The sequence below is a fragment of the Sander vitreus genome, chromosome 12, assembly GCF_031162955.1.
Source record: "Sander vitreus isolate 19-12246 chromosome 12, sanVit1, whole genome shotgun sequence".
Taxonomy (NCBI): domain Eukaryota; kingdom Metazoa; phylum Chordata; class Actinopteri; order Perciformes; family Percidae; genus Sander; species Sander vitreus.
The window spans coordinates 11,809,441-11,834,132 of NC_135866.1; the positions used below are offsets into that span (position 1 = coordinate 11,809,441).

At 40.7% G+C, this 24,692-nt stretch overlaps 3 protein-coding genes across 3 annotated transcripts; 2 read left to right on the top strand and 1 right to left on the bottom strand.

Annotated features, from left to right (window-relative positions):
• The first annotated feature begins 1,441 nt into the window (after nt 1-1,441).
• Nucleotides 1,442-5,353, top strand: agxtb (alanine--glyoxylate and serine--pyruvate aminotransferase b). The gene is made up of 11 exons (XM_078264171.1): nt 1,442-1,714; nt 2,181-2,373; nt 2,518-2,582; nt 2,750-2,850; nt 2,949-3,019; nt 3,102-3,186; nt 3,299-3,397; nt 3,591-3,660; nt 4,029-4,124; nt 4,364-4,492; nt 5,246-5,353. The coding sequence occupies exons 1-11, from the start codon at nt 1,442-1,444 to the stop codon at nt 5,351-5,353; spliced, it is 1,290 nt and encodes a 429-aa protein (XP_078120297.1).
• A 383-nt stretch (nt 5,354-5,736) lies between these two features.
• thap4 (THAP domain containing 4) lies at nt 5,737-9,500 on the top strand. The gene is made up of 5 exons (XM_078264152.1): nt 5,737-5,889; nt 6,908-7,061; nt 7,292-7,401; nt 7,919-8,022; nt 8,222-9,500. Exons 1-5 carry the CDS (start codon nt 5,865-5,867, stop codon nt 8,336-8,338), a joined length of 510 nt encoding a protein of 169 aa, XP_078120278.1. The 5' UTR covers nt 5,737-5,864; the 3' UTR covers nt 8,339-9,500.
• Nucleotides 9,501-9,831: 331 nt separating this feature from the next.
• Nucleotides 9,832-20,521, bottom strand: bokb (BCL2 family apoptosis regulator BOK b). The gene is made up of 5 exons (XM_078264151.1): nt 20,117-20,521; nt 19,405-19,748; nt 15,226-15,354; nt 11,882-12,045; nt 9,832-10,811 (listed from the first exon to the last, which is right to left on the bottom strand). The coding sequence occupies exons 2-5, from the start codon at nt 19,625-19,627 to the stop codon at nt 10,686-10,688; spliced, it is 642 nt and encodes a 213-aa protein (XP_078120277.1). The 5' UTR covers nt 19,628-19,748; nt 20,117-20,521; the 3' UTR covers nt 9,832-10,685.
• Between the last annotated feature and the right edge of the window lie 4,171 nt (nt 20,522-24,692).

The following is a 24,692-nucleotide window of genomic DNA, read 5'->3' on the forward strand; positions in this document are numbered from 1 at the left end:
GAATGTTATAACAGCTTTACGATGCACCCTGTGGATAAACTATTATTTGCATGCCTCTCTCTTTCTGTCTATCTCTCCCCAGCTCCTCCTCCTGCTCTGTTTGGGTAGATTTTGAGTGTTCAGTCTAGAGCAAAGGCCAGTATGAGGATAACAGCAAGTCCCATTTATTTACCAGTGGTGTAATTATTTACCCAGCCAGACGCAGAGAGGGGCACCTTCTGGTGATCCTGCTAGCAGTGACTTAACAGTTAGAGCTACAGAGTGCATATTCCACACAAATCCTACCAAAGTCTGAGAGACAAATGTTTTTTTTGCCCCACACTTTTACACATATCAATACTAACCTGACCTCTCTCAGCTGGATCTCAGACACAATTTGCATTTCTAGAAAACTGAAGTTTAATAACATTCTATTCTATCTAACTATCCTGTGTTGGTAAAAACTTTTGATCTGAAACAAGAAAGCACAACAAACAGAACAAAGTCTGAAATTACCATAAATGCTTACTTTACAAGGAACACTTAAAACATGCATGTATGATGCTTATGCGCACAAGACAATGAGATTGAGGCATTTTCTGTGGTGTTTGAAGTGTGTGTATTGGTGGTTGGTTGGTTGGGTGGTTGGGTGTGTGTGTGTGTGTGTGTGTGTGTTTGTGTGTGTGCGTGCGTGCGTGTGTGTGTGTGTGTGTGTGTGCCTGCCTGCCTGCCCCCCTTCAGCCTCTGAGAGAGCAGATTGGCTCTCTGAGAGGAGACTCCTCTTTACAAACGCAATGCTGCTGTAACTGAATGCTCAAACAAAATCAACAAACCACCTGCAAACTGACATGAACTGGTTCTAAGCTGCCAAGTGGACATCCTCCCTTTTCCACAAGTGTCAGGTGCTATGGATCTAGACCAGGAATGAGACACAAAAAATAGTTCTGGTGGATCCAAACTGTAACAAAATAACACATGCATTGATGAGTCTTTGTGTTGGTGAGAATTTTCTTGAATTCAAACACTGACATTTGAAGCGTGGACACTGATGATAAAATCATTTCATATCATGATTTTTATTGTATATTTCCACAAAGTCTCCTCCAAACAGGGGAGAGGCTTTGACATCCACCTGTTCAGACGCTATTTGAGTACTTTCTAATTTTGAAAGTTTTAAACGTTTAAAACCTTGAAATGTTAAATATTTGCAGAAGTTAACCATACATCTACAATATATAACACTTTTTTTTGCCCCATTTAGTGTACTATTACTTTATTTGTGCCTCGTTTGCCAACTCTAAAGGTCACAAGCTGTAAGGGGAGGCACACCGCCCCTGGCCGAAAGGTCAAAGACCTGGTTGTTTTAAATCTTCACCTAAAACTCACAGTCAGAATCAGTCTCTCCGTCTGTCAGTGGTGATAACACCAGGCAGGCTTCTCGGGAACCAAAACACCAGCCGTGATGCAGCGGGCTTTGTTTAGCCGGAGCGCGCTGCTCGCCCAGCAGGCACCAGCGGCTGTCGACAGTTTTCTGGCCGCGAGGAGCGCGCCTCTGCTGCAGCGCCTGGACCGCTCCATTTCCTCCGCCACCATCCCGCCGCCAGCATGCATTCTCCGACCGCTGGAAGCTCCACTGCGTTACCTGTTTGGACCTGGACCCTCAAACGTTCCGCCACGTATTTTAGCCGCACAGGGCAGGCCGATAATTGGTCACATGCATCCAGAAATGTTTGAGGTAAACGCTTTGTTTTAAACTCAAATAGACTGAGTTATATTAGCCTATATATCCAATTATAATTACTTGGAAATGAGCATGTTTACAAAAATACAAAACTTTAGTACAATTTGGAGGCGCAAGTGTATTTTGTCTTTTGGTTAATCTCAGTCTAGTAAGTTTGGAGTAGTATTGTTAACTTTGTGGTATAATTCATTTTGGTAGAGTAAAATTGTTTGAATATTGTTTTTCCACCACTGAGGTGTGGGCTTTATTGGACTAAATTCAACTTAAACATTTGTGATACACCAATTATCCATGTTAACAACTCAGTGTTCAACTTTGTTTTAGATTTAATCATAAACAGACCAATATAATATTTGCATCAATAGTTTGTGCGTAATTATGCATAGGCCACGTATATATGGTAACAATAGCTGACAAACTAGGATATAAAGTGGTTTGACGTTTTTATTGTATTTCTCAGATCATGAATGACATCAAGAGAGGGATCCAGTACATATTTCAGACAGATAACAACATGACTATAGCTATGAGCGGCTCCGGGCACGCGGCCATGGAGTGCGCGGTGTTCAATACGGTGGAGCCCGGAGAGAGCGTGCTCGTTGCCATTAACGGAATCTGGGGAGAGCGCGTTGCAGAAATTGCAGAAAGAATGGGTACGTCTTTACGCACGGTTTTACGCACGCATCCAACGAAGATAAACAACTACATTTACATTGATTGTTTATTATATTATCATACCATTAATCTATATGTCTGTCTGTCTGTCTCAAATGTTGTTCTAAATGTTGTATCTTTAGGTGCCAATGTACATAGAATGGTAAAAACACCTGGAGGATATTTCAGCAATAAGGAAATTGAACAGGTAGGCAGTTCATACCTTACTAAAGCTACAACAAACACAAATAAAAATATTGTCAGTCCAAATGTCTGAACTATTATGTTGAATACATGACTGAGAAACATAATCATCTACACTGTCAGTAACAAGAACACATATGTGATTAAACTCCATTGTATGTATTTCTGTAGGCTGTAGAAAAACACAAGCCTGTCCTGTTTTTCCTCACACATGGAGAGTCTTCCTCTGGCCTCTGTCACCCAGTAGACGGCATTGGAGACATCTGCAGAAAGTGAGCCTCCTAATGTGTCTGCCTAAAGCACTGTGTATGAAATGGTTTCATACAATTACCAAATACAATGTCATCTTCCTCACTGTTGTCTCCCACAGACATAACTGCCTCTTCCTTGTTGACACAGTCGCATCTCTTGGTGCAGCACCAATTTTTATGGACAAGCAAAGTAAGACGATTAATGTATAACGATGGCTACCTGCTACCATGTGCTTGCGTGTGATATAATCTGCCTCTCATTGTGCTCCCAGATATTGACATCCTGTACACTGGCTCTCAGAAGGCTCTGAATGCACCTCCTGGCACAGCACCTATCTCCTTTAATGACAGAGCATGGTGAGCAGGGACTTTCTGCATGCATGTTTCCATATACAAATCCTAAATTGTCACAACTGCATACAAAAATCAGACCAAGCAATCATCTCTTTGTCTTTGTTACCCCTCACAGCCACAAGATGTTTAACAGGAAAACAAAACCTGTATCCTACCTCTTTGATATGACTCATTTGTCCAACTACTGGGGTTGCGATGGCCAACCAGCCAGAGTGTAAGTCCATTACAACCAACTGATTTCATCCTCTCTCTTCATACCACCTTAACCTTGCTTAACCTCTGTTAGAACTAGACTAAGAAACATTAGATGTTTAAATTATTGGCTATTATTATTCAAGCTTTGGAAAAAAAAGAATGTTATGGGTGTCTTTGTGCTGGATATTTAATCATGTTTGCTCTGGTTTTAGATACCACCACACTGGTCCAGTGTCTGGATTCTTCGCCCTGAGAGAGAGTCTGGCAGTTATTGCTGAGAAGGTCGGGGATAATTTCACAACTTGTTGTAGATACTTTACTGAAAGACATTTACAACTTCTAGAGTAACAATTCAATTATTTACATTGACATTTGTGAAAACCTTCTTAATACAACTGGTACATAACGTGGGCCGTGCTGGGGGCACACTCTTGATTTTTGTTTTGGCTCCAGTTATGCCAATCACTTTTATTGGCAGTAATATGTCAACGTCTTTGTTCAAAACACGATCGAATCACGAGGAAGGATGAAACAGTGTTGAAAATGAAAATGAAACATAGTTTGCCTTTATAATAGTGCAGTAGTTTTGAGTTGGCACAGCCAACTTCTAACTTTCTCACATACCTCCATCAATCTTTGTCTCCCTCTAGGGGCTGGAGGAGTCCTGGAAGAAACACAAGGAGGTGGCATCCTACCTATACAGAGGACTGGAGGACTTGGGCCTCAAGCTCTTCATCCCTGAACGGGTGAGACAGACATAAAACAAAACAACATGCTTGGTGTTTTGTGCACAAGGACAATAAAGAGCCTATCTACAAAAGACACAACAAAATGGATAAACACTGTAGAAGATTATATATATTGCAGTATGTAGCCCTGTATGTCATATCTCTTATGTACAGGACTGTTTGTGTTGCACTACAACTGACCAGAGTTATTGTGTTGCCCTGTTGTGACCACTGTCATTTTGTGACATGTCCTGCAGGACTTGAGGCTCCCCTCTGTCACCACCATTGCCATTCCGGACGGCTACAACTGGAAGGAGTTGTTGGCCTATATCATGAAACACCATCAGATGGAGATGACTGGAGGCCTAGGCCCTTCCATCGGCATGGTGGGTTGCTGCTGGTATTACAACCCTGTACAGTGGAGAAATATATGCCTTTAACATTTTGGTCATCAGCTATTATAGATGTGACCATCAGTCTCAGCATTTTAGCAGCAGAAGGTGATGTTTTCAAAAGAGAATTATTTCCCCTAAAATAAACCCTTAACCCTCCTGTTGTCCTCGGGTCAAATTTTCAAAAAGTTTCTATATCAGAACTTTGGGTTTCTTTCAACCAAATCGTCAAAAAAAACACAACGCTCACACAACGCTATTCACAAGTAAAATAAATGATCAGTTCACTACTAAATAATCAGTTCACTACTCAGTTCACTGAAAAATGTGACAAAAATGTCAGAAAAAGCACAGAAAAAGGGGGGAAAAAATAATAAAAATCGACAAAAATAATGTGACAAAACTTTGAAAAAAGTGACAAAAACATCGAGGGAAATCGACAAAAGTGTCGAAAAAGACGACCAAAAAGCTTTTTTTAAATTTTGACCCAGAAAAACCAAAGGTCGCATGGTCGACGGGAAGATAACACAAACAGAGATAGTCCTGGATAGAATAATGTGTTTCTATAAGAAATAATAGCCAACTTCATTCCCATTATTACAATTCACATTTATGAACTAATTAAATCAGACCGTTTTCAACCGTTATAGCAAGAGCAACGTCATCAGTTTGATAGTTACAGCTTTCTGAATCATGCTGCTAAGTCACGGCAGGCTCTGATGCACTGTCTACCTCTCTTTTCACTAGGTGATGAGGATCGGATTGATGGGATACAACTGCGAGAAGATTAATGCAGATATGGCACTACACGCCCTGGCAGATGCTCTCAAGAACTGCAAAAAGAGCAAGGCTTAAGACACCTGATTCCCTGCCCACCCACCCTTTACTTATTCATTAGGAAATAAAAAGTAAACACTCAGTGACCCCAACATGCGGACCCCTGGTCCAGTACATACAGTTCAGGAATCTTTCTGTGATTTGGAATGCAAAGATTTTATTAAACCTATAACGCCATGTGCCTTTCTTGTATAAGTAGGACAGTTTTGAAATACAGGAGCAGATATTGTTATATGGTTCATGTTAAGTGCGCTGGAAGATGTCAATAAAGTGTGCTTTAATTTATCAAACACTTCTTCTGCCTCAATGTGTGATAACAGTAAAGGATTTCAGAAATAGCTCCAAAAGGCTATACGTGTGCTTGAAGGTCTGAACTACATTACCCAAGATTCCCTACTGTCATTGGCCGTATAAGTCACAGTAGCTCAACACTGTCACAGTGTACTATTCATTTAACGTTAGTGACATTTAATCTTTTACTTCTGCCAGATTTTTCGCATTTTCTCCCGCTTGACTGCAGTTTTTTTTAATGGCGTGTCCTGACAATCACACAGGTAGGATGTTGGTTACTTTTTAAATAAAAAAAATGTATTATTATATTGTATCGATGTCAACTGTACTAGCTACCATGTCGCAGTGACCACAGGCTCAATTAAAACGTATTTAGTACCTTACCTAATTAATTTACTGCAGTAAAATGGGTCCTTTTAACATACAACTCAAGCTTATCGGGAGTTTAATGTAACCTAATGTTATCTTTGAAAACGATAGTAACGTTAGCTAATTTTAGCTTCCATAATAGGAAACAAATTGCAACCACCACCCGGGACAATGTTGAGCTGTTTGTATTCATTGAGTTTTGAATATCAAAATTTGTGTAATCGTCGATACTTAAGGTTGCTGTGATAACTGCGTCTTGTTTGCAAAGTGTCGATACCGTGGATGTATTAGGTCGATACTAATATGAGTGCGATATAACAGTCACCTTCTTCTGTATTTATCAGAGTCGTCTTCTTCTGCCTTATTTCGACCAAACAGTAGCACTACTGCCACCTACTGTTAAAAGTAGAGATAAGCAATCATAATGTATTTTGATTTTAGACCCTCTGGTGCCTCGATTCACCATTTCCTTACCTCCCTGCTGCATGAATATATAATATAATACATAATAAAGATGTTTTTGGATATGAGTGTGTACACTTGGTAGCTCCTGACATACATACATACATACATACATACATACATACATACATACATACATACATACATACAGTACGTACATACATACATACATACATACAGTACATACATACATACATACATACCTGTGAGATTTACAGTTACACTTTAGTCAGAATACAATAAGATATGTTTTACTCTGAATTATATAAAATGATCTATTCTTTGATAGTACAAGTTCAAACTCTCTGTTAATAATATCCATGTATTCAGTATATTTCTTTGTTTGGATCAAATCTGTGGTATCACCCATCACAACCTCATGTGGAATTTATTTTCTCTGTTTTCATGATAATGCATTATAAACATTATGTGTGTGTGTTTTGCCATCAGTGGAGTTGAACCCAGCCCTCCTCCCTCTAGACTGGCTTCTGGGTAGCTGGGAGTCAGATGAACCTGGAGAGGGATGTTTTACCTCCATAAAACCTTTCCGCTACATAGAGACACTGAACTTCAGCCATGTGGGACAACCAGTCATCAACTTCACGTAGGTTACTCTGTGAGCAATCAGACTTTAAAGATTAAGGTTGAAAAACTGTGTGTTCATGCTCTCTGTGGTTGAAAGTTTCAAGCCTGTTTTCACATGTGACCTACACCCAGCATAACTGATGGGTAAAATACCAGACTAAACAATCTACCAGCAGGACATTTGCATCATGTGGACAGACTTCATCTTCAGTCTTCTGCTGATTCCTCGCTCTTTACTGTGTTTGACAGGTTCAATGCCTTCCATGCAGAGACCAAGAAGCCCCTGCACAGGGAGTGTGGCTTCATTCGAATGCAGCCAGGGGCCCTCAGAGTAGCGTTCATCATCGCACAGAACTCAGGTAGTTACATTCATGTCACTAGAGGGCCTCGTTTTTGAAAACCAGGCTCCTGCTTGTATTTCTGGAATGTGTTATAATTTTTAAAAGGATCTTCTAGATGTGCAGAGGCTGGATATGTAAAGGATTGTCGGACGCTTAACATGAATATACAAAATGTATATCCTAACTTATTTTGCATTCATTAAATTAGATGTGACTCAGGGCCATTGTGAAAGCATATTCCAGACATGATGCAAAAACATGAATAATACTTGGCAATTACACTCCAAGTTTGTTTTACTTTTTGCTGTCTTTTGTTTTGCATTTAAAGGTAATACATGATTCTCAAACTATTAACACAGTTTTAAAACATTTCCAGTGTAACATTTAGCTCATTGCTTTGATAAAATATAGGTAATTTTTTGTTACCAGTTCAAAATTAAATTGCGTATATATAATGAGTTTTTTTTTACTGTCTTGTCTACACAAACACACACACTTCACACACGTTTTGAGTCCAGTGTGTCTTTGTGTGCAGGTCTGGTGGAGATTGAGGAGGGAGAGCTGACAGCGCAGCGGCTGAACCTGCAGAGCCAGGCTCTGGCCAGAGTCTCTTTCGCCAGAGAGCCGCATGTACAGAAGGTAAAACTGGTTTTCTGATCATGCACTAATTGTTAATATTAATGGCTTAACTTAGTCGCTAAAATCAATCTATGTAACATTACTGCCCACACAGTCCACAAAGCTGCACCAGAACATTTCTCCGGAACTTATTTTAATCAATACAATATTTTTGCTCCTTTTGTGTCCATGACCTTGCCTGCTCTCTTCCATCTTTTAGATTTCTAGAGTGATTCAGCTCCGACCAGATGGGAGGCTGGAGCAGACAGTTTCCATGGCAACAGACAACCAGCCACTGATGCAGCATTTGCACATCACCTACCATCGCTCGTCTTGACCCAACGGGCTGTGAGGCTTCTTTTACATAGAAATACTTTGGTCAGGAAAGATAAATGTTGCTTAACCAATAATCATGGTTTAGTTAGTTAATCATATAAACAGTTTGAGTTATGGTGTACTAGTTATACATTACATACAGTAATAACTAGGCGTTGTTTATGCACTACAGTGAGACAGAAATAGAGTTAATGTTACTGTTAAGTAAAAAAAATGAAAATGAAAAGGGCGCTGTGGAGTTTTCTTGTAAACAAACAAAAGTTATGTTTACATTAAGCGAAGTCTCGCATTACCAGACCTTCCTCCACACAGCAATCTGGGATGGGAGAAAAACATGCTCTGGGTTATTGGCATTTCGTTTCTTTTCTTCTTTTTTTTTTGAATAATTTCTGTGGGTCATCATGATTAGGTACCAGGAAGTACATCAAATAAGAGCAAAACAACAATGAAAAAAAAAATACAGAATTCATCTCTACTTTCACATACTATGCTTCTCTTAATACTTATTATTGATTATACTGACCCACCCCTACCAACCCACCTCCATTCCCCCCCCAAACAAACATAGTCCTCATAAATCAACCGGAGTTAAAAATGCCAACACAAAGGAAGCGAAAGGTGACGGACATCCGGCCCAAAATTAGGGACATCCGGCGGAATATCCGGCGGCACTTGAACAGTCCCAGAAATGAAACGTCTTTGATATAGACTACATTAAGCATTACTCACCAAAACGCATTGTGTGTGTCTTGAGGTTTAACAAAGTGCGTTTGCTTCCTCATAGAACAAATTATTTTAAATCCTGTATCGTCTTCTTCTTCCCTGCCTTTGCTGCATATTGCTGCAATTTCCACGAATTACCACCAGCTATAGATCGGTGGAATAGAGTAAAACCGCTACTAGAGGTCCAAAACTCCACAGTAAACCTTTTAATCTAAAAAAGACTTTGTATTGCACTAAATGGCCTTGGTTAAGTATGGGTGCTTGCGCTATCTTAATATTTATTGTCCAGATATTTAATCTTGGAGCTGTAAAGCTTATTAAGCACTGACAAATTAATGTTAAGTAAAGTGTCCTCTTAGAAGATTGAAAAGTAACTGCTGTTGTTCTGGAGTCAATGAACCATGTTCACAGAAAGAAATTAAAGTTATTTCACCTATTTCTTTACTTTGTCTTCATTTATTTTAATATATTAATGTTTTTAAGCTTCCTGTTCTGTCCTTGGATTTAATGTTTGAGTGTTCAACATGAATGACAATAATTCAGTGTACCTGTGTTATTAATGCTCCTGTAATGTTACAGCATCAAGTATACAATTATGTAACCAGGTGCCTTTGTCTCTTTTTTTGTAAGTATTCTTTTGCTTTTATTAAAGAGTAACAGTAAATGAGTGGAAAGAGGTGGGGAATGACATGCAACAAAGGCTCCAATTTAAACCCCTGTTTCACAACAGTGGGATAAAGTATCATAAAAGAATCTACATAAGTACATGTGAAGATTTTTGTAAGTTTATTATGGGGTTATAATAAAAAAAAAAATATACAGACACACCTTTATAAATTAACACTGTGAAAGTGACCATCAAGCATACCACACAATCAAGAGCCGTTGTCTTTATACTGCAGTGGATTCAATTGATAAAGTCATAATCAAAATAGAAGAAAAAAAATGAAATCATAAATAAAACTATTCACAGTTTTTAAAAAAAAAGGAAAACAATTTCACCAAAATATGTGGATGCAGTTCATACCATTCTTCTGTCTTTAAGTTCTTTGGCAAACATTTCTTGGGCACTGGTGTCTTAAATCGCAGCAGAAAGTTTACTCATATTTGGGGAGAGGCACTGCTTGTGCTTTGGTGAAGTACAATAGCGTAAATCAGACTCTCACGAAAACTCACGGGACCCAGCCAGCTGAGCATCAATTTTCATTACAAACATGGCTTTCACCTTTCAGTACTCCTTCAGATATACTTTCTGAGACAAACGTCAAATCAAAGCATCTAACAATTTATCTCAGGAGCGCAAACAACGTCACATTCAACCTTCAACACCATCACACATTACAGTTACAACACTGAAGAAGCCTGGTTCACTGCAGTACGTAGAAGTGATGGAGTGACACAAACTTCTTTTGTTGCCTTTTTTGCTCTAAAATACCACCGTGACTACTCTTTGGCTGAAGGGTAATCACGTATCCGACAACGAGATAACACAAACACAACGATGATGAAACATTTGTTGATGGCCATTTAATGACAGACCGATATTGGCGACCATCTCCACTCCATCGATTGTTGACAAGTCTGAGATTCTCATATCAATCAATGATGATGACTCCTGTGCTGATTCATGGTTCCTTCATGATGTAGACGTACATAGTAGTGAGGAAGTACTTCAGGGACTCGATGGCAGACGACAGCCAGTGGTGCTCAGGGGCAAGATCCTTCTTCACCACACATTTGGTAATCTCCACCTGAAAAAAGGAAATTAATATTTTAAAAATAAGACTACAATAAAAACATCAAGTAATCATTTTAATAACTTTTTTTAGCCAAATACAAATATAGTTTGAGGAAATAGATCCACTTTTCAGGGGAAAAAAGTGTTTGTTTCCCCAAAAGAAATTCAGGAAAAAAGGCAGCACTCCAGTGGTAAAAACGACTTAGCAAGTATAATGTTTACCATGTTCACCATTTTAGTTTAGCGTGTTAGCATGCTAATATTTAAATATTAATTTTAAACACAAAGTACAGCTGCGGCTGATGGGAATGGCATAGCTCTGCAGGTATTTGGTCATTGACGAATATAAATTCTGACCTGATGGTGGTAGAAGGAGAGTTAAAGGATAACCAGTTATTACAATTCATTCTGAGGGGGGTGTGAATGTCTGTACCAAATATTATGGCATGGTTATTCGTTTTAAAATCACTGGGGTGCCACCTTCATCTGACTTTGCTTTTAGGACACAAACACATCCCTAGTATGAATGACTGGCATTTATTTGGAATTACGCTGTAATTTATTATACTTGTTTGAGCATAACAAAATGTAAGTGCTGCACCTAAAAAAGCATTTTTCATTTTTTGCTGTCTTTTACCCAAGAGAGGGCTACAGAAACAAATATTACCACTGCAAAGCTTTGCATTGCATCAGCAAACAGGAACCAACAGTATGTAAGGGAGAGCTCAATTTTCAGAGCCATAACTGGGCCCATCTGAGCATGCTACATATTGTATGCAATTCCCTTCTAACTCTTGACTATCAGAGCTTATACAAACAAACTGAGTTCTGATCCTTAAACAAGATTACATAATCACAGAAGATGTGGTAGACCAGAAAGTTGCCAGTTTTAAACCCCAGAGAAACAAGATGGAAGCAGTGTAAATTTCTTTTTCTTTTTTTTTTTTTCAATCTTGTTGTCAACTCAGAAACACTAATCATGCAGCAGCATTAATCCTATAAAAATTAGAGAAAGAAAAAAAAAAACATGATTTAGTAAGTGCAAATGGAAAAAATGTAAATCCCTTCTGGATTTTCACTTACCCATCCTCCTCGTCTTTTCAGCCAGTGAACCAGAAACTTGCGGACAAACTGGCCCAGACTGTCCACTAAGATGTGAACCGTGGTTGCATGACCCAGTCTGACACAATCGACTGCCAGGGCTCCGGCTACTGCGAACATCGATACCACTTTACCCCATGTTATACCTACAGCGAGAAAAACAGACATCCCCGGGATATGTTTTATGTCTTTACCTTTGTCTATGGATAGATGTGCAAGCCCTGATGCTCATCATTAATGCATTATTAAAGCCACGACTGGATGGGAGATTTATGCTTCAGCAATTCAAGCTCATTTGATTGATTTAGTCTCGCACTCACAGAGCAGTTGTTTAGAATAGAATACACTTTATTGTCCCCAAGGGGAAACTTGTCTTTAATAAGTGAAGAGCTAAGAGAAGCAAAAATATTCCACTATATCCAGAAGACCTGAGCTTCAATCCTCCATGGTGGCAGAATTTCCTGACCGGAATCAGTAAACTGCCATACAGCCAAGCATCACCACCCATCCTCCTCTCTATGGTGTCTGTTACATATTCTGTGATTTGACTCTAAGCATATGGGGCAGTGGGTGGACTTTGTACTGAAATAAACTGGAAATAACAGGTTTGAATCAACAAACCAGTGTATTCGCGTTAATGTGGCTGATAAGACGTCTTACAGAGCAGTTATAAATTAAAGAGGGTTAGATTGTTTTGCCTTTGCCTGGAGGTGGGTGACAGACTGACTCAGATTCTACAGTGGGGGGGGTCAACAGGTTCAGAAAATGATTTTGCATTCACTATTAAGAAGCAACCGAGAGCTAAAAATGGCAAATTCTTGTATTTCCACCTAAACAATCCGGTCTAATAATTAATGGCATCCAGCCATTTCTAGGTTCAGTTTGCAGTCCAGCAGAGGCTGATATAACAACCGTCAGCGATGCAGTGCAGGGCCTAATGGCATTAGCCTCCTTAGGCCAGCTCCCATTGTCATCGCTGACCTAAAGTGTCTTACTGTGGCTATAAGGGGAAAGAGTGAGCTCTGAGCAAGCTTAAATGAGATAACTGTCCATGGAAGCTGTCAGAGCACGTCACATCTTACTCCCTACTGAGAAACAGGCCAAGAATAGAGACAAGATTGTCAGGGATAAAGCTGGAGGAGAGGACGGTGGAAAGAGGAAGAACAGAAGTGGGAGGTAAGCTAAGATAGATGAAGGAGAGACAAGCCAAGTTGATTTTACTGAGGGAGACCACAGTACAGACCACTGCTGAACCACTTCTAAAGAAAATATGTGGTTATGATACATAGATCCAGTGGAATTACTTTGTGTCATGTTAAGCTCTTGGAGGCATAATGATGAATAACAAAAAGCTACATAAGTCATCATAGAACAAATTCCGGTTAGCAGGAAAAACAAACAAAGATGCATTTTCTATTTATATTCAGGTTTCAATCCATCCCAGAAGGCAGGGGCAGCCTGGGTTCACCAGTTTGTTATTCTTCACGAGGAATCCCACGCTGTTTCCAAAAATGACATCCTTGTGACGTCTAAATAAGCACAAATTTAGCCAGAACACGGGTATGAAAATTACATTAAACGAGTCCATTTTTGATCTTTCCTGGAAACATGACAAATTCTAGTTGCTCGTCACACTGCGGCCAGACCATCTAATCTATCCCAAAGGCTCACACTGAGGACATAATGTTACTCTGTTGTCAAGGCAACTTGAAACAAGTCCAAGAACCAGCACAACCAAGTTCAAGTTGAGACTGACAAAACTGAATTCCTCTCTCAAGATCAAGACTGAACAAAGATTTAAACAATTCAATAATTAACTTAGTTATTCTCTTATGACTCACAATTCACTCAGAACAATGTGACGTGAACAGGAAATCCCATGGCTATTTCGAGGTAGTGGGAATAGTGTAAATTAAAATTTAGTAAAAGTACTATAACTGTATCTCTACTTAAATTACATTATGGTTACCTTACCCTACATGTGGAACATGCCTGATATCAGATAACCACCATTGGAATTTACAGCAAATTTAGTCTGTCACCTTTCATAGACTACAGCACAGTACGCATCTGTGCATCTGTACACATCAGCACATCTTTAACATGCTCATGTCACACCTTTATTATCCATCAAAATCAAAACTCTCTTCCTAACAAAAACAAAACTAACAATTTACAGCCACGCTAGCGGCTCTTTGAGGCTGTACACAGTGCTTTTTGAGCTAAATGTTAACATCAGCATGCTAACATGCTCACAATGACAAAGTTAACATACTGATGTTCAGCAGGTGTCATGTTTACCGTGTTCACCATGTTAGTATTGTGTGTTAGCATGCTAACATTTGCCTATGGAGATTATCATTAGTTTGGCAAGAATGACCCAAATTATCGGACAAGGTGAAATTTTGACCTGATGACACAAGCTAAAGGATCATTGAAGGGATTTTAATTGAGCCTATGCAGGAGTCAGGACACAAATTTCATGGACACAAATTTCATGGCAAACCATACAACAGTTGTCGAGACATTTTACCCAAAACCACCAATTATGGAAGTAATGTCAGAGGATAACCAAAGTCAGTAGGATTAATTATCCTACAACCATGAACGTCTGAACCAAATTACATGACAATCCATCAGGTAGTTGTTGAGATATTTCAGTCTGGGCCAAAGTGGGGTACCGACTGAACCACAGGCCGACATCGACGTCCCTAGAGTGATGCCGCTAGCATGGCTACAAAGTATTAGAACACGCAACAATGTCTGCAAACGACATTTACAACAACAAAAAACTAAAAGGCCTCCATCACAACACACACCCTTATCATAAGGGCTGTACTAAGTCCAGGTTACCAAAAACTACAAGAGACCTGAAAAAACCAGTTGGCAGAAGCAGGCATTTCTTGGGCCATACAATGCCTAAATTCAAAACGAAAGGTAAAGAAGAATATAGCATTGTTCTAATAATAAGACAGTATACTTAATATTAATACTTAATCCATAAGAATCTATATCCCCAAACTATCAACGAATCAGTGTCTAAACTTGGTGACTCTAAAAATCTGTGGGAGAAATTATGGGTTTTAGATGAAGTCACGCTCCACTTACTTATGATTCACACCCACTCACTCTCACTAAAAGCACCTCTCAGCTAAAAGGGCCTGACAGAAACTGTCACACCTGTTACTGTTTTCACAGTAACTGCCTTCATCAATGTCTGAGACACTGCAGAAGTCTAAATCACTTTCTGTGCTGACTTCGGATTGGATGGCATACAGTGTGCAACATCATCATCTTCATCATCACCTTCAGCAACAGCCATGTACCTGTTGAGAAGATCTCTGTTGCCACGCCGATGAAGGCATCTGAAACCATACTCTCCATGGCAACAGAGATGTTGAGTTGCCGTGCCACATTCCTGTACAAATAGGGCTGTATACACTCCAGCTCGTCGCCTAGGTAACAGAGAGAGAGCACAGACAAAAACGAAGAGAAGCATCATAAGTCTGTTAGGAAGACTGCAGTTTAAACCAATTATTTAAACGCTGTGGGTTATACAAACTATCATACAAGCCAACCATTCAACTGATTTAAACAATTTACTTTGTTCCGCTGGTGGAGGGTCACTCAGATGTCAGGATGTTAAAGTAAAACATGCATGTCTCTTAAAAAGACGGCTGGCACTTTAGCTGCTGTGTTAAGTGAGTCAAGTCCTCCAGATGTAATCACTTAGTTCAACACACACACACACCTTAACTCATCATTTGACCCAAGCTCATAGACTAAATATATCTATGATACTGTATACATCTCTCCATCCCATGGGCCCACCACCTGTGGGAGGAACCGCTGGGGTCAGGTGCGCTGCCACATGGGTGGCAGTGAAGGTCAGGGGCCTCGACACACGCGCACGTGGGCAATGATGGAGACACATGGAGAGGCGTGATTGGGAGGAACGGCCTCCCTGATCTAAACCAGAGTGGTTGTTTGTTGTTGGACTTCTGTGCTAGTCATGGATTGTCTATAACGAACACCATGTTCGAACATAGGGATGCTCATAAGTGTACTTGGTACCAGAGCACCCTAGGCCAAAGGTCAATGATCGATTTTATAATCGTTTCATCTGATCTGAGGCCGTATGTTTTGGACACTCGGGTGAAGAGAGGGGCGGAGCTGTCAACCGATCGTCATCTGGTGGTGAGTTGGGTCAGGGGGTGGGGGAAGACTCTGGACAGACCTGGTAAGCCCAAACGGGTAGTGCAGGTAAATTGGGAACTTTCAACTCACACCTCTGGCGGAGCTTTTCGTGCATCCCTGTGGAGGCTGGGGGCATTGAACCCAAGTGGACAATGTTCAAAGTTTCCATTGCTGAAGCTGCGGCGAGGAGCTGTGGTCTTAGGGTCTTAGGTGCCTCAAGGGGCGGTAACCCACGAACACCGTGGTGGACACCGGTGGTCAGGGAAGCCTTCCGACTGAAGAAGGAGTCTTTCCGGGATATGTTATCCCAGACGACTCCGGAGATAGTTGCAAGGTACCGAAGGGCCCGAAGGGCTGCAGCCTCTGCCGTGAAAAAGGCAAAGCAGCGTGTGTGGGAGAAGTTCGGAGAAGACATGGAGAAGGACTTTCGGTCGGCACCAAGGTGCTTCTGGAAAACCGTTCGCCACCTCAGGAGGGGGAAGCGGACCATCCAAGCTGTGTACAGTAAGGATGGGACGCTGTTGACCTCAACTGAGGAGGTAATAGGGCGGTGGAAGGAGCACTTTGAGGAACTCCTAAATCCGACTAATACGCCCTCTATGGTAGAGGCAGAGCTGGAGGATGATGGGGGATTGGCATCAATTTCCCTGGTGGAGGTTGCTGAGGTAGTTAAACAACTCCACAGTGGCAAAGCCCCAGGAATTGATTAGATCCGTCCAGAAATGCTTAAAGCTCTGGGTGTGGAGGGGTTGTCTTGGCTGACACGCCTCTTCAACATTGCGTGGAAGTCTGGGACGGTGCCTAAGGAGTGGCAGACCGGGGTGGTGGTTCCCCTTTTTAAAAAGGGGGACCAGAGGGTGTGTGCCAATTACAGGGGTATCACACTTCTCAGCCTCCCCGGTAAAGTCTACTTCAAGGTACTGGAAAGGAGGGTTCGGTCGATAGTCGAATCTCAGGTTGAAGAGGAACAATGCGGATTCCGTCCTGGTCGTGGAACAACGGACCGGATCTTTACTCTCGCAAGGATCCTGGAGGGAGCCTGGGAGTATGCCCAACCAGTCTACATGTGTTTTGTGGATCTGGAGAAGGCATATGACCAGGTGCCCCGGGAGATACTGTGGGAGGTGCTGCGGGAGTACGGGGTGAGGGGGTCCCTTCTCAGGGCCATCCAATCTCTGTACGACCAAAGCGAGAGCTGTGTCCGGGTTCTCGGCAGTAAGTCGGACTCGTTTCAGGTGAGAGTTGGCCTCCGCCAGGGCTGCGCTTATCACCAATCCTGTTTGTAGTATTTATGGACAGGATATCGAGGCGTAGTCGGGGTGGAGAGGGGTTGCAGTTCGGTGGGCTGGGGATCTCATCGCTGCTTTTTGCAGATGATGTGGTCCTGATGGCATCATCGGCCTGTGACCTTCAGCACTCACTGGATCGGTTCACAGCCGAGTGTGAAGCGGCTGGGATGAGGATCAGCACCTCTAAATCGGAGGCCATGGTTCTCAGCAGGAAACCGATGGAGTGCCTTCTCCAGGTAGGGAATGAGTCCTTACCCCAAGTGAAGGAGTTCAAGTACCTTGGGGTCTTGTTTGCAAGTGAGGGGACAATGGAGCGTGAGATTGGTCGGAGAATCGGCACAGCAGGTGCGGTATTACATTCAATTTATTGCACTGTAGTGACGAAAAGAGAGCTGAGCCAGAAGGCAAAGCTCTCAATCTACCGGTCAGTTTTTGTTCCTACCCTCATCTATGGTCATGAAGGCTGGGTCATGACCGAAAGAACAAGATCCAGGGTACAAGCGGCCGAAGGGAGGGTAGCTGGCGTCTCCCTTAGAGATAGGGTGAGAAGCTCAGTTATCCGTGAGGAGCTCGGAGTAGAGCCGCTGCTCCTTTGCGTCGAAAGGAGCCAGTTGAGGTGGTTCGGGCATCTGGTAAGGATGCCCCCTGGGCGCCTCCCTAGGGAGGTGTTCCAGGCACGTCCAGCTGGGAGGAGGCCTCGGGGGAGACCCAGGACTAGGTGGAGGGATTATATCTCTAACCTGGCCTGGGAACGCCTCGGGATCCCCCAGTCGGAGCTGGTTAATGTGGCCCAGGAAAGGGAAGTTTGGGGTCCCCTGCTGGAGCTGCTACCCCCGCGACCCGACCCCGGATAAGCGGATGAAGATGGATGGATGTATACAGTATACAGTGCAGTATGTGGAAATCGTCCAGTCTGAGGAGTTATTCAGTCTAGTTTATTATATTTTATGTGTATCAATTATCTTTTCCATCTCTCAGCTCACTATTACCTAAAAGTATATTAGCAACTTATAGACCTAAGAGCAGTTCATACTGATCACATCACCGTCACAGTAGTCAGCTCACACAGGCTTCCATCTGAATTCACATGAGATAATGAGAATGTATTGATCGCTTTGAAAGCAATGAATTGATCAATCCGTGCAAGATGGGAGAGTATTTCCTTTCCAGTGTTCAGAACACAAGTTTGCAGCCTTCCTAATTTTCTCTAGGAAATGCACACAATAAACTTAATTTTGAGAGTTGTTGTTGGTATTGGTAAGCACTGTTACATGGAATTTGCATTTTGTCAAGAGGACCCAAACAACATTTTGCAAAGTCTCAAATCTAATACTTTTATTGAATATAACTGATCATTTGTCCTGCTCCTCCTATTTTATTGTATATCGCAACAGTTATTACCTCCACCAAGGAGGCATCTTTTCACTTCTACCTGTTAGTTTTTAGTACAATATCTCAAAATCTTCTTAGCGTATTCCATATGTCAAATCAATTTGATGGAAAGTTAAGCCATGATAGGATTTTGGTAAATTTACAAACATCTGGCACAGATTTTTCATCATTCAGACCCAGACCCAATGAAAACTACATTCAGAGCAGATGAAAATGCCCTTGATTATTTATTAAGATTATCTTAATCTTTGTATAAAACATTTATAAATTAATTAGGTTGACACTGTCAATAAACCACAATGTCCTCTCACCAAAACATGTGTTGCATCTCTCTACTGTCTATGCATGCATACATAATAATAAAAACAAAAAGGTATAAAAAAGAAATACCCCCAAAAATACTTAAAATTCTGAGGACTATGCAGCCTTTCCTGGGGTATGATCTAGTTAAAAGCATTATGTTGAAACTAATGCGGCCACTTCATCTTATTTGAGCTATCCTCTCCTGAGTGCATCAGGTTCAAAGTATACAAGGAAATAACGGTGTTGGCCCTAAATGTGCATATTTTTGCCTCTTTAAGCCTATTATTTAACTCAAAATGTAACAGTTCTTCAGGTTTCTCTTACCAAGACAGAGAAGCACAAAAGACACCTCAGCGAGCGCTGCATTTGAGGGAGAGAGGTTGAGTTCAGTTTTGGACCATCCCAGTCCATTCTGGTTGAGTCTGGACAGTATGTAGTCCCTGCACAAGGCTTTAGACTGGGACACCAGCTCCTTCTCAGTCAACGATCGGTCAAACACATCCAGGACATCTGCAGCAAATACAGAGGACCGCCGCAGGACCTCCATGTCCTACTGCAGGGAGATCAGGGTCAGAGAGAGTCTGACCTCTTGGGATCAGATGAGTCTCAGTGTGTCCTCTGTTTTAATCCCAGAGGAACAAAGTTCAGCGATGGAGACAATATGGCAGCTGTGAGGACAGAAAACCCTTATTTAGAGGCAGCTAGAGAGAGATTGGTTGACATGAATTACATCCCATCCCATACATCAGACCACAAACTTACATAAGAATATGATGGAGGCGTTATTGTTGTGAGTCACACAGTGGGATAGTCAAGATTGTGCTACATATCTTGGATTATGCAACATCAAGCTGATACCAAAATATGATAAGGGAAATATTTAGCTGTTAAGACAGCAACAGCCCAATATCTTGATTTGAGGTTAAACTGCATAAAGCATACATCTGTCAGCGCATATTTGAGATAAAGGTTCATCTTAAAATATGGATGTATCAATAATTTAGGCTGTTGCACGCAAAGAACAAGCCACGCTTACCTTCAGCGTTGTATCCACATTGAGCCCCCGCGTCTGATATGACAAATGGGATTTTTCCAATCAATTAATCAGAAATCTTTCGGTTCTCTGTAGTGTTTCCCAGCCAAGAGAGCCCGAACGTGATAGGAACACAGCTCGTCTACTCTCAGAAGTAACTTTTTTCTATCATTAGGAAACCACTGGGCGAAGCTCTGCCTCAGGTCACATTCCTAAGGGAGATCTCAGTGTCTGCTCGGTCCACTTGTTTCCCTGTCTGAACCGAGGCACGCAGTTAGAAGACGCCTACCTGTTGGGTTGTTCCACTTTCCCATTGGTGCTCAATAGGTGCGTTGATTTCAGAGTCAGGAAAAGCCCGGAGGAGGACTTTGACGCCCCGCCTCCCAGCAACTAAACGAGATTATCTTCACACGGGGGACTGAGGGAGCCAAATCAACTGCATCGATATTTTCATTCACAAATATGGGCAGTTTTTATAGGTCTTATCTTCTTTTTTTGCTATGGATCCTCTTGTTAGTCTGAAATAAAGTTTGAATGTAACTGAATAATCTGGCATAATGCTTTGAAAGAACCGAGCCTATTTTCTCTCTTAAAAAAACATTTTTATTATTATCTCTGTTTTAAAGTCTTTAAGTGTTTTTTAGAGTGAGTGAGTGAGTGAGTGAGTGAGTGAGTGAGTGAAATGGGCTTTCCCAGTACAGGTGTAGGCTATATAACTGTACAGATGACCTCCTCCCAGAGTTATGTGTTCCTTGCTGACGCCAAAAGAGTCGCACCCTTTATCCTGCCTAGAGCAAGTGTTCCACTCTGTACTTATAACCTAGCTCCATGTATGAAGCAGTTTTATTGTTTTGTTGTTGTATTGTCACATTTATTTCCTTATACAAAATACAAACATTTATATGTAGAGTAGCTACTTTAATGATATGTGGTATAATGTCTATAATAAGTTCTGCTGTTGTTGTTGCTGTTGTTGTCGGTGGTATTATAGTTGTCTGTTTATATATCTAACGATTGCTGTATGGCACATGGTTACTTTCTAGACTATTAAATATCTAGCCTATCTATCAATAAAAGTTCATACTTTCGGCGCCCCATACTGTAGATCTTGTTTTATGTTATTTTTCAAAGTAAAACTCAATTAGCTGTTGTTTTGAAAGGAGATGGTGTCGAGATCATCTACACCTATTAGGTTAAATTATTAGGGTTTTTTTTTACAGTTAAGTGTTTGGCCGCTGAGTGTCGCTGTTACTCACTTTACTGCTGAGGACAACATTGTTGTTTCCTGGTTCATTAAAAGAAACTATAAAAGAAGGCGATATTAAATGTTTCTGAGCTGATGTGGTCATTTCTTCATGTTTGTCTCCTGGGACAGATTCAGCCTCTTATCAATATATTAATTAAACACAATAATATTTACAAGTAGTGTTTATGATAAATAGTTTTACTTTTAACCATAGTATGATCCTTGTTCTCAATGTTACAATGATAGGAGTCACACAGATCATGGAAAACAGAGAAACAAATTCAACTTAAAGGGACAGTTCACCACAAAATCAAGAATGTATATTTGTCCTCTTACCTGTTGAGCTGTTCAGTCTAGATTGTTTTGGTGTGAGTTGCCCAGTGTTGGAGATATGTGCCGTAGAGATGTCTGCTTTCTAACAATATAATGGAACTAGATGGCACTCGGCTTGTGGTGCTCAAAACCCCCCAAAAAATAGCCTACATTTGAAAAACTCAACAGCAATGGCTTTCATCCAGAAATCATGACCCTGTTGTGAACAGTTTTATGTAGAAACAATGGTAAAAAGGAAATAGTTGATTTGGGGGTGAACTGCCCTTTAAGAATGAAACATTTACCTTTTTTTTAGATTATTTTTTGGGCATTTTCAGGCCTTTATTTCCACAGGACAGATGAAGACATGAAAGGGGAGAAAGAGGGGGAACGACATGCAGCAAAGGGCCACAGGTCGGAGTTGAACCCACGGCCACTGCATCGAGGAGGAAACCTACACCTGCTCCACCAACTGAGCTAACCCAGCCACAACATTTACTTTTTTATGAACTTTTCCCTGCCAGCAGCAGTGTCTCCACAAGCTTGTCTAGACTATAAATGTTCTACATAAATACTAGTGTAATTAATTCAATACAAAATCCTTCCTGACTAAAACCACACCAACAATCAGTTTGATTTGCTACACTGACAACAGGTTATACGTTTATTAATTGACACCACATTTAGAACTGATTTGCCTTTGACATAGTGGTAATGTTCTATACTTAATGTGGAGCCATACTTTCTTTACTAAGCACTAGAAAAAGCAATATAAAGTAGTGTTAGTTTTAATAGTTATGGTGTCTTATTTTCTATTTTCTATATGTTTTTGACTGCTGCAGTACCTTGCTTTATGCTTATTGTTATTTACCTTTTTTTTATTATTTGTATACACCAAACACACCAAGGCAAATTTGATGCAAGGGAAAACTTATTTTGGCATTAAATCTTATTCTGATTCTGATATTTTTTCCTATAACTAGCCTCGATTTCACAACGTGTAAATCATTGTGACTCATACTTAAAATAATTCATTCATTCAATAATAACAATATTATAAAATCACTGAGGTCAAACCTGCAATCTCTGTTTTTTGGATGGTCCATCAATTTATTGAAATTGGCACTTAGAACCTGTTGATATTTCTCCATAAAATCGACAAAATACTAATAGGCGAGTGCTTTATAAAGTCCAGAATTAATGAATTAGTAAATTTCAAGTGTCTGAATAAGTGTTCCTAAGCAAAAAACTAAATATCAAAACTCAAAACCGTCATGTTATTAGAAGACTGAAAAAGTGTCCTGAGATGTTGATGTTTCAGTAATTAGCATGCTAATGGGTGAGTTTCTATGTAATCCTGTTAAAAGAGAAGTGTGGCTATAGAAAAGAAAACATCACCCTCCTTTGAGTCAGTGTTCACATTCATTTGTTCCAATGAGAAACCTGAACTTTCAAATATAAACACAATTGACCCTGTTCCTAGGTTGTATAACAGGTTGTACAATTAGTAAGTATCAGTTATAGTAATTGTTTGACATGTTTTTGGTCAGACGAGTGCATTCAATGAAACAGCTAGGTTGCAAACCACACTACTATATGATGAAACACAATACTTAACACATTAGAACCCCACATGAAATCTAGTTTCTTCTTCTCATTACAAACTCACAAAAAGTGCAACTCTGGAGGATCAGATTTAAACAATGACAGTGTCACTAAAAGATGGATTTATGAGCTCTGATGACTCATGTGTTTGGGAATTTATGTTATTTTACAAACTACCTCATTGCATGTCCACATTCATGTTCACTGAGTTCATTCATTCCTTTTCAGCAGCCAAGCTCAGTCTTCCACATCCAGAAGTATCTCTCCTGTCCAATCTTTCACAATTGGCTAATTGAGAACGACCCGCTATGTCTCGAGGCTGCTGTCTATTCTCTGGTTATGCTCTTGGGCAGAGAACTATGGGCCACTTGACAATGTTATGTTGTTTTTTAGTTTATATGTGATCAATTCTATTGGGCAAAACATGGACTTAAGTCAATGTGAAATGGCCACAAGACCAAGAAGAACAGGGAGTGTCTTGTAGTGTGCAGTAATATAGCAGCTATGAAAAACAGCTGACATATGGATAGAGACAAAGACACCAACTTTAACATTCAATCTGGGTCAAAAACATGTCAGTGTTCAAAACGTTGACATGTTTCAGTCATGCTTTTTTTCCCTACATCTTTTTAGTGGAGAAACAGTGGCAATATTGGTGTATATTTCATATATCAATGCTTTATCATTTTGGAAAACCCCTTGTGGATGAGCTAACTGTTTCTATAAAGATACTTGGCTGCTGTGTAAACAGCTGCATCCTTCTCTTTAGAGATCAATGAGTAAAACTAAACTGTTGAATATGTTAAGGAGCTCAGTTTCTCTTCTGTTTAAGATGTTGGTGACCTGAGACTGAAAGCCACACCTTCAAGTGGCCATTTAGTAGCCACTGCTCAAGTTTTAGTTTCTGAAACACAGCCTACCACCAAGAATGATGTACTGTGAGAGTACAAAGGTCAAAACTGCATGACATACAAGTACCAAATGCAATCACTGTTGCTTTCTTTCCCCCTAGAATTTACTTCATGACAAACTGTCCAAAGCAGGAATTTGTTTCAACTCAAAGTTTTCAACTTGACATGTTAAAATCAAATCACGTGTCATGTTTGTGTTTAAGATTTAGTGCATTAATCACACATTCAATGATTGAATGTCTGTGTTTTTCATGCCTCCACTTCATTTGAAGAGCCACCATGTGCTAAATTGTGCTAAATTGTCAAACGGTATGTAAACAGACAGCGATGATTCCTCCCTTCCTCCCTCATTCTCTCGTGCAGAGATTCCTTTCATTCCAGCCAACCTTTTAGTCTATCGTACGAGTATGAGGGGGTGTACATTTCAAACTTCATCCAGGCCTCACGCTCATCATCCTGGGTGCTCGGAAAACAGGTAAAACCAGAGGCACAGGAGAGCTCGTCA

Bases quoted from the DNA above. Each gene is read 5' to 3' on its own strand.
- agxtb (XM_078264171.1), top strand. From the start codon at position 1,442: ATGCAGCGGGCTTTGTTTAGCCGGAGCGCGCTGCTCGCCCAGCAGGCA. The intron at 3,398-3,590 runs GTAAGTCCATTA...CTCTGGTTTTAG, and splicing joins GATGGCCAACCAGCCAGAGT to ATACCACCACACTGGTCCAG. The intron at 4,125-4,363 runs GTGAGACAGACA...CATGTCCTGCAG, and splicing joins AGCTCTTCATCCCTGAACGG to GACTTGAGGCTCCCCTCTGT.
- thap4 (XM_078264152.1), top strand. From the start codon at position 5,865: ATGGCGTGTCCTGACAATCACACAG. The intron at 5,890-6,907 runs GTAGGATGTTGG...TTTTGCCATCAG, and splicing joins GTGTCCTGACAATCACACAG to TGGAGTTGAACCCAGCCCTC. The intron at 7,062-7,291 runs GTAGGTTACTCT...TGTGTTTGACAG, and splicing joins CAACCAGTCATCAACTTCAC to GTTCAATGCCTTCCATGCAG.
- bokb (XM_078264151.1), bottom strand. From the start codon at position 19,627: ATGGAGGTCCTGCGGCGGTCCTCTGTATTTGCTGCAGATGTCCTGGAT. The intron at 15,355-19,404 runs GTAAGAGAAACC...TCTGTTACCTAG, and splicing joins TTTTGTGCTTCTCTGTCTTG to GCGACGAGCTGGAGTGTATA. The intron at 10,812-11,881 runs GTAAGTGAAAAT...TCCTTTTTTCAG, and splicing joins TGAAAAGACGAGGAGGATGG to GTGGAGATTACCAAATGTGT.